The following is a 16261-nucleotide window of genomic DNA, read 5'->3' as shown; positions in this document are numbered from 1 at the left end:
CAGAAAATTGTGCAGACAATCCATACTCAGACTGAAAATGAAGTCACCTCGGGAGGTGGTGCAATGTAATCCATTTTACAGGAGCAACACTACACAACAGATTTGTTTTTCACAAGGGCAGCAGGGTGAATTTTAGGGTAAAATTTATATTTTTTTAAAAAAGCATAACCCCTAGAAATTCTGATTTTCCTAGACACCATATACTCCTATTACCATGTGCTCTATTGTGATACAGAGAGTTAAAATGTTTACACATGATATACTAGTTCATTTTTAAAGTATTTTAGGAAAATATTTGAACATAAAATCTATCACTTTTCTTCCATTGGGCAAGCAAAGAGAGGAAATGAGGCACTAAAGACTCTGGGGGACATCCTGGCCCCATTTAATTCAATGGGAGTTTTGCCACTGAAGTCAATTGGAAGAAAATTTTACCCTTTGAGAAAAATTTTCAGATGCACGAAAGTGACTTGGGTGCCTAAAACACATTAGCACTTTTAAAAATATTATAATCTGTGCTCCTTTTCCTCACCATTCAATCTTTTCCACCAGTCTACAACTCCAGCTTCCTCCATGCATCTATTTCCTCTCAATCTCCTCCCAAGTCATAGAAGTCTGGAGAAGGTCCAGGGAGGATACTGACTTCCTCCACTACAAAATTGCCTTTTCTTTTTTGTCAGATAGCTTTATTTCTCTTTCCTGATCAACTTCTACAAACCCCCCACCTCTCCCTGCCTTGTCAGGCCCCTTCTGAGTTTTTTGGCTCCCTCTGAAACTTTACCTCTAGCTAGAACATTTTCTGCAGGTGTGGCTGGGCAGGGTCTTTTGGGCCCAGAATTGCTCCTTAACCTCTTCAGTTCTAGTGTGGGGTTTATACACAGGGCTCTTCAATCTAGCAGAGAAAGGCATAATATGATCCAATGACTGGAAGTTGAAGCTAGACAAACTCAGACTTGAAATAAGATGTACATTTTTAATGGTACGGGTAAGTAACCATTGGAACAATTTACCAAGAGTCATGATGGATTCTCCATCATGGGCAATTTTAAAATCAAAACTCTTTTCAGAAGAGATGCTGTAGGAATAATTTAGGGGAAGTTCTATGACCTGTGTTATGCAGGAGGTCAGACTAGTTGGTCACTAGATTTCTTACCACAGTCACTTCAATAATGGCTCATATTCTCATGGCAACCTAATACAATCTGTGTTAATTTTAAAAGGTCGGGGAGGAGTCCTAATATGATGCATACCTTAGGAATAGTAACATCCCAAAACCTTAGTTTGTTCAGTGTCTTCCCTTTTCCTTTGTCTTATGTCATCTGTCCCTGTGTGATGTCATATTGTGGGTATGCTAGATTGTATGCTCCATTGGGTAGGGACCATGTATTTATCCTCTCTCTATATAACATTGTGGTCATGCATGTTGCTAAAAATGTTATTACTAATAACAATATTAATCTCTGAGAGGAGTAACTATTACTTAGAAGGCCTGTCAACAACTTGACAATCCTTTAGACTGGCATAATAGAAAAGGTCCAGAGAAAGGTAATGAAAATCATTAGACCTCTTGGGCCTTCCCGTACAAAGAGAAAGAATGAAGACCAATGGTCAGGGACCTGGCATAAAACAGGTGGAATCCATCTGAAATTCATTGCAGCTCCCCACAATAAGACCCTCTCAGGGGAGCTGGTGCATCAATGGACTTGCCTGTGTTGAACTTTATTTCCACCAGTATCTCCCTTTCTGAAGTCATAACAGTCCTATTCATCACTTCTAAGTTGCCAATAAGTGGAGTTTCAACCATGACCATTAACACTAGTGTAAATTTGAATAAATCAGTGGTGAATCTGATCCAAAAAATGTAAATCAAAAATGGGTCTCTCCCAACCCACTATATCCAGAAACACCCTTATTTATGACCGCCAATGGAAAAGACATTTTAAAATGCATTTGCCTGACTACACGTCTACGCAGATAGCCCAGTGGCACATGACAGATATAAGAGTGGCAGTACATACTATTCATTGTATGAGCTATGTGGCTGGGCAGGCTGCTTCACAAACACTTATCTATCCTTAGGCATTCTCTTATGTAAATATTTTATGAGGAAACTTAACTTTGCCCCACAGACCTAGGATCAAGTCTATGCCAGAGTCACTGGGATGGAAAAACCAGAAAGCTGTATTCACAGTTTGTTTTATATTTTAGTTATCCCTCTGTGGTATTAAATAAGGGAAGTCTTAAAAAAAGTAAAGGAAGGCTTTATCCTGTCACCTGTACCTCAGCAATTTACAGCATGCTTTCCTTTTCATCACATTTTTAATTAGGAAAGGGGATACAGTTTTAATCCCTCCCATGTGGGTTTGCAAAGTAAATCTTTTATCAGTGTCTTTGCAGCTGCTTGTCACCCTCACTATCAAGCAGAGGCATTCCAGCTTGCCTGAGGATACTTTTCCTGGCAAATCTCAGAACCATCCCTTTTTCACATGCAAATTTCCTATCCTTCCATCTTCTGCCCTATCCCCAACACTACTCTTTAGCATCCTTCAGGTGACACAAAGTCCCAGGTCAGTAGTGGTGCTCAAGAAGGCATTTATAGAAGCCTGGTTCAATACATTTTCCAATGTATCAGACCAGAGGAAAGAAGTGTGAACATATGAGATTTATAGGTTTCAAGAGTAGCAGCCGTGTTAGTCTGTATCCACAAAAAGAAAAGGAGTACTTGTGGCACCTTAGAGACTAACCAATTTATTTGAGCATAAGCTTTCGTGAGCTACAGCTACAGCTCACGAAAGTTTATGCTCAAATAAATTTGTTAGTCTCTAAGGTGCCACAAGTACTCCTTTTCTTTATATGAGATTTATAGTTTCTCTAGGAAATTCCTGTCATTCTACCTAGTTTTCTCATATTCTCCATTGGTGTGCTCCTATACTGCGAACCTAATACTGCCTTCCAGTAATGAAAAGAAAGACTCTCTGAAAGGTGTCTTACAGAAGATTCTCATGGAAAGACTTCCATTCATTTCATGTCTGGTGGAGAGACCTAGGCACATATAACCAGACTCTCTCTCTTCTTAAGCAAAATGTAGAAAACTCATCAGGACCATGTACATTAATGTGGCCTTAAAAATACTGAAGCAGCTATTAGCACCTTTGCGCCAAAAGAAATCATAAGGAAAAGAGTGGTGAACCCACTTGTATGTTCATCATAAAACTTGAACTTTTTACTGAATTAAAAAGATAATAAAGATAATTTATGTTTAATTTTCCAATATGCAATAAGACAAGAACCACAATAAAACTCTTTTTGAGTTCAGATGTTCAAGCTGTCAACTGCATAATTTGGTGTTTTCTCTAGAAATTTCCTAGAAGGAAGTAAGCCATGATTACATTTCCATTTCAAGCAGGGGCTGCTGCTCAGTGTAAAACAGGAAGGTGTGGTCAACTCTCTTTTCTATAGGTTGTTAATGTGTATTTATTTGGAAGATGAGGACATGAAGGTGATGTGATACAGGCAATCAAAGACACCAGATTTGACATTATACATTGAGAAACACTGATCCTCTTCACAGTTATTGCATGTGCCAGGCAGGAGGAAGAAAGTGTTCAGAGAAGACCTACAGGGAGCTTTGTAAAGTACAGAAAATAAAGAAGTGCTAGCCTATGAAGAGTGATCCTTTGAAATGCACAAAATATTAGGTCTGTGATGACCTAAAGGCCATTACATTTAATTTAATTAGGGTGTTCTACAAAACTTAATCCTAGGGAAGATAAGGCTCTATCCTGAGGGTTTCAGACGTTCATTTCAGGTGGTCACACCTTTAGTATTTCACAGTTCTCCTTCTCAGCTGAATTATACCTCTGAGTCTCAAAACTACTGGTTCACTTGGCTGTATATAAATAGATGGCTTCAGAAAGGCATCATAGTTGCAAGTTCAATACTGAGAGAAGGATCATGCTTTTTGGACCCTTCCAGTTGGTACTTATGGTGCAAACAACAGATGGTGTTCAATGACCAATATTGTGCCAGGTCATTTCTGTTGTAGAAGATCATTCAAAATGACAGTTGCTGGGCAGCATGAAGAGGCATGTTCTACAATGTATGCAATATTACTGTCTATTTCCATGTCTCACAAGGAATAAAAATAAAGGAAGTTGTTAGGAAATGATATTTGCCAGCTGTATCCAATGAGTCAAATTTTGCCCTCACATATGCATGATCAACCATTGAAATAACCAGGCTGAACATGAATATTATAAAAGGACAGCATAACTGAGCCCAATATCTTTTGTATATCCAGGGGGTGTTGGAGCAGGAGCACATTTGAAAAAAGTGCAATGTGTACCGGGAATGCAAGACTAGACTGAGACTCTTAATTAAATCCTCCTTAGCAAATTTCTTACTTCTATTTAAGCAAGTTCATTGTTGAGGGTAACTGGAGAGAACTTAAACCTGAGACTGCAGGACACTGAGCACTTTAGCAATTATAGGCAAGACCGCTATTGACTGTAACTAGACATCATTTAATTTTTGCATTCTGAGATATGTTTAGTCCGCTTTAACTGTGACCATTATTAAAGTGTTCTGTCTGGCTGCAGCTTTTTGTTGTTGTTGTTCTTCCCTCACATGGAGAAATGATATTGGAAAGTGGTTGACTGTTGGTCAGGGAAGCATTTTGTGGGAGGAGGACTGCAGTTCAGAAGAGTCTCAGCAAGAATCTGAAGCTTTCACACTCAGAACTGAATACTAAGGGGAATTTAAGTTACAGATCAGAGCAAAGGAAGCTTGATTGTAACTAGGATTAATTCCGTCTATTTCTAGTTTTAGCGAGCTAATTTGAAGTGACTTAAAAATGTATCCAAAATGAGGACTTAAGTCACATTACTCATTATTTGCTTTCATTTAGTTTATATCTAGTTTCTTTAATAAGTTATAAGAACAATGTATTGAAGACCTGTTTATTCATGATGATTATAATAAAAATAAGGAAAGAAAACCAGACATTATTTGAACGATAATGGTTTGATCCTTCTTCCAGATACATGGTCACTCATATAATAATGCAAGTGATGCATCTCCTTGGCAGCAGCAAGCACTACATTTGTTTTACAAAGTTGTTCCTTTCAGGTCTGGTTTGTGGATTTATTATTCTCAGATTTTAATAAATCACCATGTTTCATAAAGTCCGGTCAATTTTCTGAATGTTTCATTTTTCACCATCTATTCCCTAATATAACAACAAGCAGGATGGCAAGGTCACAGGCTGAAAATGAAGCATGTGATAAAGTCAAAGTGTTTTGGTTTTTTTGCGATAATGGTTAGCTAAATACCCAACACCACAGGGAAACAACTTGAAAAATATGGACTGTGATTGTAACTACCTCAAGTCTTTGAAAATCTATTGTTGACATTCTGAAAATTGGTGAGAAATACAGGACACACACAATGAGTATATATGTTTGCTGTAGCATACTGAGGTTTTGATAGTAAATATTGGTTATTTTGGACTTTTTAATTATCTACTGACCATTACAACCAACCACACAGAAGATATCAACTATACTACATCCCCTTTTGTATATAATCAGGATGTAAATTAATCAAAGGTTTCTTGAGTTCTCAAGAACTAAGTGGAGTATTCTGTTCATGTTGTCATTATGCAAAAATGGAATTATGGTATGTGCATTTTATAAGCACTGTGTACAGTATTTAAAGTATTTAATATAATAAATATTAAGAAAAACTCTACTCATGGCAATAAAATCCATTAAAAAACCTACTCTCGTGTCTCTTTGTCTTCCTCATTCACATTCTGGAACTCTCTTCTCCCCAATATTTAAATATTTTGGACCTCAATCCCAGTATGTTTTGTCCTCCTCCCTTTTTCCTCTAAGCTTTTCTAAGTCCTCCTATTTATCTAGCTGGCCCCTGTCACTTCCCTCTTTACTGCTTCGTCATGCCGCACTACAAGTAAATTTTAGCTTTCAAAATGAAACTGTCAAGTAGTGGGATAAGAATTACTGAGAGTTATGGTGGCAGTCGTAGTATGAATTTTACAACAGCTTTGCCACTGCTACATTTGGCTGGCGATAGGTTTCAACAATGCAGATGTCTTGACAGTTTCATTTTTAACACTATTTAAATTCCAAAAGGTACACAGAATAAACTTTACTATCTAGATTTTTGCCATTTTAAAAATATATATGTACCTTTCTGGTGTTATTTTATTATTATTATTCAGTGTGGATGCCAGTACTGACTAACAATAAGAATATAAGCATCTGTTTTTTATAAGCAGCCTTCTATGTTATACCACATACCTTGCGTGCATTATGAGCCACAAGAAAGAAGGCTGACTTCAACTCCCCAAAACAACAAGCATTGCTTTATAGCCATACTCTCCAAGTGTACTACTGAATTTTTACAAATGTTTTTCCTTGTATAAATAAATATTAATGTAAATTGAAGGGACATAAAACTAGTTCACATTGAAAACCAAAAAGTCTCAATGCTCTTCACAGAAAGGGAGACTTGATTCCACAAAAGCAGCAAATTTTTTACAAGTAGCCATAATTTATTAAATATGCCCCTAAAATCAGTGGTCTCCACAGACAGACAATACAGAAAATATACAGATGTGGTGGTAGGATTTATTAGTATGAATTTGGGATAGCAGAGCTATAAATTATGAAGATTGTCCTAAAGGAATGAGAATAACACTTGCATACCATACCACCATTACAGATCATCTGCATGTGCCTTGTATTTAACAGCACAGGTCTGCTGGAAAATGTAAGCTTGTTTTAAAGATTTTTATTTAGTTCCTCTTTTATATTTCTTCTTCTTTAAAGTAGAATTGCCTTAGTGCCATTAATCCAATTGCACAGCTGGTGGGAGAGATGACTGAGTATGAACAAATAAAACCAAACCCTCAAAACCTCAAAAAATTATCTTTTTTTCTAGGTTTTTCTAGGTTTTTTTCTAGGTTTTCATAGCTGGGCTTATGAAATCCACTGGGCCACTGTTAGAGAGATGTTCTAAATAACACAGTGATGGGCAACCCTATAGAAACCCAGACAGAAAACACCTAACCAGGGACCTAGATAGAACCAACACCCTACAACAACATGGCTAGGCTGAAAGGTGGGGAGAGGAGGAGTTGATATGCAGCACATTGGTCGATTCCTCCCTGATTCCTTGGTTCCTGGATGGAAGCAGAGGAGGTAAATCTCTCTCTTCTGCTGCTTTACTCTCTGTGTAACTGGGGCCCTGGAGAGAGCAGACACGGGAGAGTTGATGTCTCTTTTGTGCTGCTTTTTTCTCCCTTTCCCTTTATCCTTGCTTCTATGCTTCTTCATCTTTTATTGGGCTAGAATAGGAAAAGAATGAATAAGGCAGAATGAAAGAGAGCACAGCGGGTGAATTCGGAGACAGCTGTTGCTCTACCCTTCCAGCATGCAAAAGGCAAACAACCAGGAAGAAATGGGTAGACTGGTGCTTATACACTACTTGTGACTGACAGATCTTTGCCTCTTGCTCGCTGATTAGTTCAGTCATAATGCCCTCCTACAAGTGCTTTATTCGGAAGGATGGGAGTAGAGGGATGCATGACAATTTTTTTGTGGTACAGTACAACCTTTATATTAGAAAATGCCAACTGTTGCTTGGAGGTTTTGAACATTGTTCATAATGGAGAAAGATTAGGAGGCAGAGTGTTATTGAGAAGGTTAAAGTGGAAAATAAAATTCAGTTTATCATATGGTATACATTTTATGAGCTGGCTCTAGAATTTAGCACATGCATGCATGCAGACATAAAAGGCATGTGTTGTGTGTTATCATATGGTAAATAATATAAATACAAAGACCTGTAACTTCTACATCTCAAACAAGGTGCAAGTTCTTTTTATTAAGTTAACACACTATTCATCTTCATTGCCTGTATTAAACTGTTGTGTAGTATTTCTGCACAATTACAATTACCCCTTCACACTCCAGAGGTGACCATAGTTCTACTACATTACAGGTGGGTCCATTTTTTGACCTGATAACTTTGTTCATATTTTGAAAAAATGGCAGGGAAAATGTCTGCATTGTTCTTCTGCCTTTCCATAGGCACAATTATATGAAAAAGGACAGAGCCAGTTACAATCCAGATAGCTAACTCTAATAGCTTCACAACTGGATTCCTCATTCTCAAATCACATTCTCCTTTGTTTTCACAATTCTTACCTTATAAGTAATTACATTTTACATTGGTTTCATTCCCAATGAACAGGTTCCAATGATAAACTACTATTTATCTAACATAAAGTATAATTTTCGCATTAAATCTAAATTAGATGCATATTTAAGAACTTTCATTTTAAAGAACAGCTGATGCCTGGAGTAAAACTTTAAAAAAAACCAAATTGCTTAGCAACAATTCAATCCACATAACCTTATTTTCTGGGATTTTTCCTCTTCTTAAAAAATGACTAGGGACATTTGCATGAAACAGGGATATCTGTTAATAATTCATTTCCCACCTCAAATTTGTAGCATCATAATTTCCAGACCAAATAATTAGAACGTGGCACAGATAACATGATAAAATATATGCAGCAGGAACAGATGCCACTTAGAAATATGCAAATACCCTAGTAATAAGAGAGATGAAGAAAGAGAACTAGAAAAAATATAAAGAATCTCACTCATTCGTATTTTCTTAATCCAGACAACTTGTAGTTCACACACACAAAGTGTGAGCAAAGACTTAATAGCAGATCATTGCTGTATGGTCTTTACTAGTAAGACTTCACTAGTTTTACAAAATATACCCCAAAATTACAAATATGAAGCATTATCATTAATAATAACCATAGTTGCCAAGTGTGCAAAGTATGTTAGATGCTTGTTTTTTTATCTGTTCACTTATTTGCTAATTCTCTACATTCTGAATTTGCAGTGGGTATGACAAGCCACTAGTGAAAATAAATAAGATTTTACTTCACTATAAGAAGAAAGTTTTAAAATGTTTCTATGGGGTGTCGGCAGGCCTGTAAATGTCACCTAGATTTCTTGCCCTTCTTACCTTTAAAGAAAACAAAATTCCCTTCGCTGTTTTCATAGACTGCATCGATACTTGGAGGCAAACCCCTCCAGAAGTAGGTAATCTGCATGGGGTATCCATCCATCACCCTGTTGTTTCTAACACGCCAAAACCACTGATCCTGGAAAGCAAACAAATGCATCTCTTAGCACATTGGAGGCCTCTATCCTTGTTGATCTGTTTCTGACAGATGGAAAAGCCATTCAATGTCAGTTTAGGACAACAAACTTTCCTATTTGTCTAACCATATTTGTATTAATATTGAAGGAGCATAGAACTGAGTTTTCCCTCAGAGGAGAAAAGGAAGGAAAAAAATGTCCCTGTTAAAGAGTGATCTAATGATTTCTTAAAAACAAAAATAAACAAAGCAAAGGTGCATTCAAAGGAGAGGCAAAAATTTGGTGATAATTCTTACCAAAGAGCTGACAGTCCTATAACAGATGTCCATTTTGCTTAAAGATGAAATGTAGGAGAGTGTGTGTACTGCAAAATACCACTGCTCGAATTCCACTCAGTTACACTGGTAGAACACAATGGAACTATTTTAGGCTTACAATGGGGTAGCTAAAAGCAGATTTGGGGTCTACGTTTCCATTGAATTACAGCATTAATTTTAGAATATCTGATATATTTTCAATGTCTAAAAGTAAGATGTGCATAAAACACCCAAGTCCACTCTAGTTAAATTTGTTGTTCTGTAGGAAAGCCCAGTAAATTTAACATAACCAGTCCTTTGTCAGGCATTTGTTTAGGAAGAGTTTATAATAAAAACCCTCTTGGTCTGTTTCTTTTCAAAGTCCCTAGTTTGAGTGAACAATCAAGGCCAGATTTGAGCCCTCAGTACTTCACTGCATATTTCCGAATCCTGTATTAAGTTATATGAGTGAGTGCCTGGCAGCAGCCTCATCATATATTTGGCAAACAATCAATTTCATGTCATCTTCCAAGACTGCAGATACCCAGATCTGTATGTTCCCCATGATGTGAATTTATTATTAATCTGAAAAGTGTCAGATGGACATCCCTGGAGACTGAAGCCCTCTCTGCACAGAACAGATACAGCCTAGGAAGAATCACTGTGATCTGCCCCACCCCATCCTTACAATGGGCCTAAAGCAAAGCTCAGGGCAGTCAGTGGAATGAAGCCTGCCAATTCTAACTGGATTGGGCTCAGTTATGGTGTGCGAGCCCTGGTATGAATGGACTATTTCCAGGGCTGTGTGTATAGTTCATTCTGCAATGTGATTCACTTCTTCTCTGCAGTGACTGAGAACAAGGAGACCAGGATCAACATTTGTGATAGGAGATTTGGAATGTTGTAGTCTTAGTTCAGTTCTTAGTGGACTGGTGTCCACATTGCAAATCTACCATCAAAACTGTTGGCCCTGGCCTCCCTGTTAGCAGTCATTCCACTAAGAATTGCACTAAGACCATCAACTCACAGCACACGGATCATCACGTGCAAAGACTTTCTGTCCGTATATGTGATAATAAACAGCATCCGAGCTGGTGAAAGGTTATGTTTCCCATGGCACAGTCAATACTGTAGACTCTCAATTCTCTTGTGTTTTCATTGTTTACAATGGCATATCTTTATGGGCTAAACCAGCGTTTCTCCAACTGGGGCTGGAGTGAAGTGGGGGTGGGGCCTGGGGCTGAGCAGGGGGGAAATTTTTAAATCAAAATGGGGTCCTCGGGTTGCTAAAATTTGAGAATCACTGGGCTAAACTATGGCTGCTGAGTGACTGAGCCAGGCTGAGGGTGCACTGCCCAAGCTGGGGAATGTATAGAAGTCATTTTGTCAGCCTGAGGGGAATGCAGGAAAAGCTGCCCTTGCTATATCTCTTCAACACTGTAACCACAACTTCTTCCAGTGCAACCGTATCAACATGCCGAGATAGGGGCCCTGATCAAGTGCTTACCCCTTTTGTGTGTGGACTGCAAACCTAATTACTCTACGACAGATGATAGCCCTGAAATAATGAACACGCTGAACCACCTTCCTGGGACAAGTAAAGGTTATCCCTCTTCTTACCCTTTATTATGAAATCCCAACGGTATAAGAAATAATACAGAATTAATATTACTGGTGAAAAAACGCAAAACAAAACAGAAAAATATTGCATCCTGTCACATCTCTGTTGCATGGCAGCCCAGACATTCTCTCTGAATAGGTCAGCCTGTCAAGCAAACCAGATCTGTAGTGTTCTGGGAACTGGTGCAGCTTTGAAACCAAACTAATATTTTTGCTGGAGCAGGCATACAATGGGTTGTATTCATCATCCTTCTCAAGCATAAGTTACATCTCTCTCTAGTTCATTTTCCCACTGATGCAACTATTCACAAATTTGTGAAGAAAATATTAACCTTACATAGACACTGCCTAAGTGCATCCAGAATAGAAAGGGGTGTTTCATTGTACAATGCAGGAGAGGAGCCAGTGGTCATAACACATGTAGGTACCAATGATATAGGGAAAGGTAGGAGAGAGGTCCTGGAGGTCAAATTTAAGTTACTAGGTAAGAGATTAAAGACAAAATGCTTCCAATTCCACACACAGAGCCAGTTAGATAGGCAAAACTACAGGTACTGAATGAGTGGTGTTTGGAGGAGGGATTTAGGTTTATTAGGAACTGGGAAAACTTTTGTAAAAGGAAGAGCCCACACAAGAAAGATGAGCTCCACCTAAACCAAAACAGAACCAGATTGCTGGCATATAAAATTAAAAAAGGCTGTAGAGAAGTTTTTAAACTAAGGGCTGGAGGAAAGCCGACAGGTGTGAAGGAGCACATGGTTTGGACAGACATATCCTTTAGGGGAGGATTTACTAATGGGGATTCTCTATATCCTAGTACAGAGGAGAAGATAAAAGTTGATAATGTGCAGATAGTATCTGAAGAGAAACAATCAAATGAAAACGAGTCCCACTCACTTTCATCACATGAATGCAGACAGCTAAATACTGACAAATTTTATAAGCATACATGTAAACTATACGTAGAAAATGATGGGGTCTAAATTAGCTGTTACCACTCAAGAGAGAGATCTTGGAGTCACTGTGGATAGTTCTCTGAAAACATCCACTCAATGTGCAGCAGCAGTCAAAAAAGCAAACAGAATGATGGGAATCATTAGGAAAGGATAGATAATAAGACAGAAAATACCATATTGCCTCTAAAAAAATCCATGGTATGCCCACATCTTGAATACTGCATGCAGATGTGGTCACCTCATCTCTAAAAAGATATATTGGAATTGGAAAAGGTTCAGAAAAGGGCAACAAAGATGATTAGGGGTATGGAATGGCTTCCGTATGAGGAGAGATTAATAAGACTGGGACTTTTCAGCTTGGAAAAGAGACGACTAAGGGGGGATATGATTGAGGTCTATGAAACCATTACTGGTGTGGAGAAAGTAAATAAGGAAGTATTATTTACTTCTTTTCGTAACACAAGAACTAGGGGGTCATCAAATGAAATTAATTGGCAGCTGGCTTAAAACAAACAAAAGGAAGTATTTCTTCACACAACACACAGTCAATCTGTGGAACTCCTTGCCAGAGGATGCTGTGAATGCCAAGACTATAACAGGTTTCAAAAAGGAACTAGATACATTCATGAAACACAGTTCCATCAATGGCTATTAGCCAGGATGGGCAGGGATGGTGTTCCTAGCCTCTGTTTGCCAGAAAGCTGGGAATGAGAGACAAGGAATGGATCACTTGATGATTACCTGTTCTGTTAATTCCCTCTGGGGCACCTGACATTGGCCACTGTTGGAAGACAGGATACTGGGCTAGATGGATCTTTGGTCTGACCCAGTATGGGTGTTCTTACGTTCTTATAAGTGTTGTATACAAATGCTAGAAGTCTAAATATTAAGATGGGTGAACTTGAGTGCCTGGTATTAAATGAGGATATTGATATAACAGGCATCACAGAATCTTGGCGGAATGATGATAATCAATGGGACATGGTAATCATAGAATCATAGAAGATTAGGGTTGGAAGAGACCTCAGGAGGTCATCTAGTCCAACCACCTGCTCAAAGCAGGACTACCCCCAACTAAATCATCCCAGCCAGAGCTTTGTCAAGCTGGGCCTTAAGAACCTCTAAGGATGGAGATTCCACCACCACCTTAGGTAACCCATTCCAGTGCTTCACCACCCTCCTAGTGAAATAGTGTTTCCTAATATCCAACCTAGACCTCCCCCACTGCATTGCTCCTTGTTCTGCCACCTGCCACCACTGACAACAGCCGAGCTCCATCTTCTTTGGAACCCCCCTTCAGGTAGTTGAAGGCTGCTATCAAATCCCCCCTCACTCTTTTCTTCTGAAGACTAAACAAGCCCAGTTCCCTCAGCCTCTCCTCGTAAGTCATGTGCACCTGATCATTTTCATTGCCCTCTGCTGGACTCTGTCCAATTTGTCCACATCCTTTCTGTAGTGCGGGGCCCAAAACTGGATGCAATGCTCCAGATGTGGCATCACCAGTGCAGAATAGAGAGGAATAATCACTTCCCTCGATCTGCTGGTAATGCTCCTACTAATGCAGCCCAATATACCGGTAGCCTTCCTGGCAACAAGGGCACACTGCTAACTCATATCCAGCTTCTCATCCACTGTAATCCCCAGTTCCTTTTCTGCACAACTGCTGCCTAGCCAGTCGGTCTCCAGCCTGTAGCGGTGCATGGGATTCTTCTGTCCTAAGGGCAGGACTCTGCACTTGTCCTTGTTGAACCTCATCCGATTTCTTTTGGCCCAATCCTCCAATTTGTCTAGGTCACTTTAGACCCTATCCCTATCCTCCAGCGTATCTACCTCTCCCCTGTTCAGTGTCATCTGTGAACTTGCTGAGGGTGAAATCTATCCCATCGTCCAGATCATTAATAAAGATGTTGAACAAAATATCAGGTTATGCAATATATAGGAATGACACCATACATCATGCTGGTGGGGAAGTGGCACTATGTGTGAAAGAAAGAATAGAGTCAAATATAGTAAAAATCTTAAATGAATCAAACTGAACCATAGAGTCTCTATGGATAGAAATTCTATATTTGAATAGCAATAATAATATACTACTGACCACCTGACTAGGATACTGATGGTAACTGTGAAATGATCAGGGAGATAAAAGAGACTACAAAAACAGAAAACTCAGTAATAATGGGGGATTTCAACTATCCACATATTGACTGGGCAATTGCCACTTCAGGACAGGATGCTGAGATAAAATTTCTAGACACCATTAATGACTGCTTCTTGGAGAGCTGGTCCTGGAATCCACAAGAGGAGAGGCATTTCTTACTTCAGACTTAAGTGGTGCACAGGATCTGGTACAAACTGTGAATATAGCAGAACCACTTGGTAATAGCAACCATAATGCAATTAAATTTAACATTCTTGGGGATGGGACGGAATACTAAAGAACCTACCACAGACTACTACTAACTGTGATATGTAACCTATTGCTTAAATCAGCCTCTGTTCCAGATGACTGGAGGACTGTTAATATAAAAAGGCACTAGAGGTGACTTCAGTTCCAGGGAAATTAGTTGAAATGATAGTAAAGAACAGAATTATCAGACACATAGAAGACCACAATATATTGGGAAATAATCAACATGGCATTTGGAAAGGGAAATCATGCCTCACCAATCCATTCAAATTCTTTGAGGGGGTCAATAAATGTGGACAAAGGTGATCTAGTAGATATAGTGCTTTTGGACTTTCAGAAAGTCTTTGACAAGGTCCCTCACTAAAGGCTCTTCAGCAAATAATGAGTCATGGCATAAGAGGGAATGCCCTCTCATGCATCAGTAACTGGTAGGAATAAATGATCAGTTTTCACAATGGAGAAAGGTAAATAGTGGGATCCCCCAAGGATCTGTACTGGGCCTAGTGCTGTTCACCATATTTATAAAAGATCTGGACAACAGTGAGGTGGCAAAGTTTGCAGATGATACAAATTTACTCAGGTAGTTAAGTCCAAAGCTGACTGCAAAGAGTTACAAAGGAATTTCACAAACTGGGCAACTGGGCAACAAAATGGCAGATGTAATTCAATGTTTATAATTGCAAAGCAATGCACATTGGAAAACATAACTCCAATTGTACACACAAAATACTGGGGGCTAAAATAGCTATTAACAGTCAAGAAAGGGATCTTGGAGTCATTGTGGATAGTCCTCGGAAAACATCTGCTCCATGTATAGCAGCAGTCAAGCAAGCTAACCAAGTGTTAGGATCCATTAGGAAAGGGATACATAATAAAACAGAAAGTATCATAATGCCACTATATAAAACCATGGTATGCCCACACCTTGAATACTGCATGCAGTTCTGATCATTCCAGCTCAAAAAAGATATACTAGAATTGGGAAACGTATAGAGAAGGGCAACAAAAATGATTAAGAGTATGGATCAGCTTTCATATGAGGAGAGGTTAAAGACAGTGGGATTGTTTGTTCAGCTTGGAAAAGTGGCAAATGAGGGGTGATATGATACAGGTCTATAAAATCATGAATGGTGTGGAGAAAGTGAATAAGGAACTGTTATTTACCCCTCATACTCCACATAACATACAAACCAAGGGCCACATAATGAAATTACTAGACAGCAAGTTTAAAACAAAAATATTGGAATAATACTTCACACACTGCACAGTCAACTTGAGGAACTCATTGGCAGGGGATATTGTGAAGGCGAAAAGTATAATGGAATTCAAAAAATAATTAAATAATTTCATGGAGGATAGGTCCATCAATGGCTATTAGCCAAAATGGTCAGGGATGCAACCCCCTGCTCTGGGCGTCCCTAAACCTCTTACTGGTAGAAGCTGGGACTGTATGACAGGGGATGGATCACTCGATAAATGCCCTTTTCTGTTTATTCCCTCTGAAGCATCTGGCACTGGCCACTGTCAGAAGACAGCATACTGGACTATGTGGACCATTGGTCTGACCCAATATGGCTAGTTTTATGTTCTCCTGTTAATCCCAGATTTATAGGAGGAAGTTAACCTAGCAAAAATTACTCAAATAGATTTCTCAGTATGAAAGGTTTTCTTCTGAAAAAATTATGGTTGGCTGGAAATAGTTCTATTAAAAAAATCCTTCTAATTTCTAGCTGTGTCATCGCTCATGCAATACTATTATACATTACAGTT

The 16261-nt window shown here is 38.8% G+C and overlaps 1 protein-coding gene across 3 annotated transcripts in view; it reads right to left on the bottom strand.

Moving 5' to 3' along the window:
• Positions 1–16261, bottom strand: part of MMP16 (matrix metallopeptidase 16) — a 236307-nt gene that overhangs the window by 14226 nt on the left and 205820 nt on the right. For all 3 annotated transcript variants that reach the window (XM_074944142.1, XM_074944143.1, XM_074944144.1), the window contains one exon: positions 9073–9211. In XM_074944142.1, coding sequence (XP_074800243.1) covers positions 9073–9211 — 139 coding nt within the window. The remainder of the gene's footprint in view (positions 1–9072; positions 9212–16261) is intronic.

Source organism: Natator depressus, chromosome 2 (assembly GCF_965152275.1).
Source record: "Natator depressus isolate rNatDep1 chromosome 2, rNatDep2.hap1, whole genome shotgun sequence".
Taxonomy (NCBI): domain Eukaryota; kingdom Metazoa; phylum Chordata; order Testudines; family Cheloniidae; genus Natator; species Natator depressus.
Note: the sequence above shows the minus strand (reverse complement) of the source record. Positions and strands in the feature narration are given on the sequence as shown.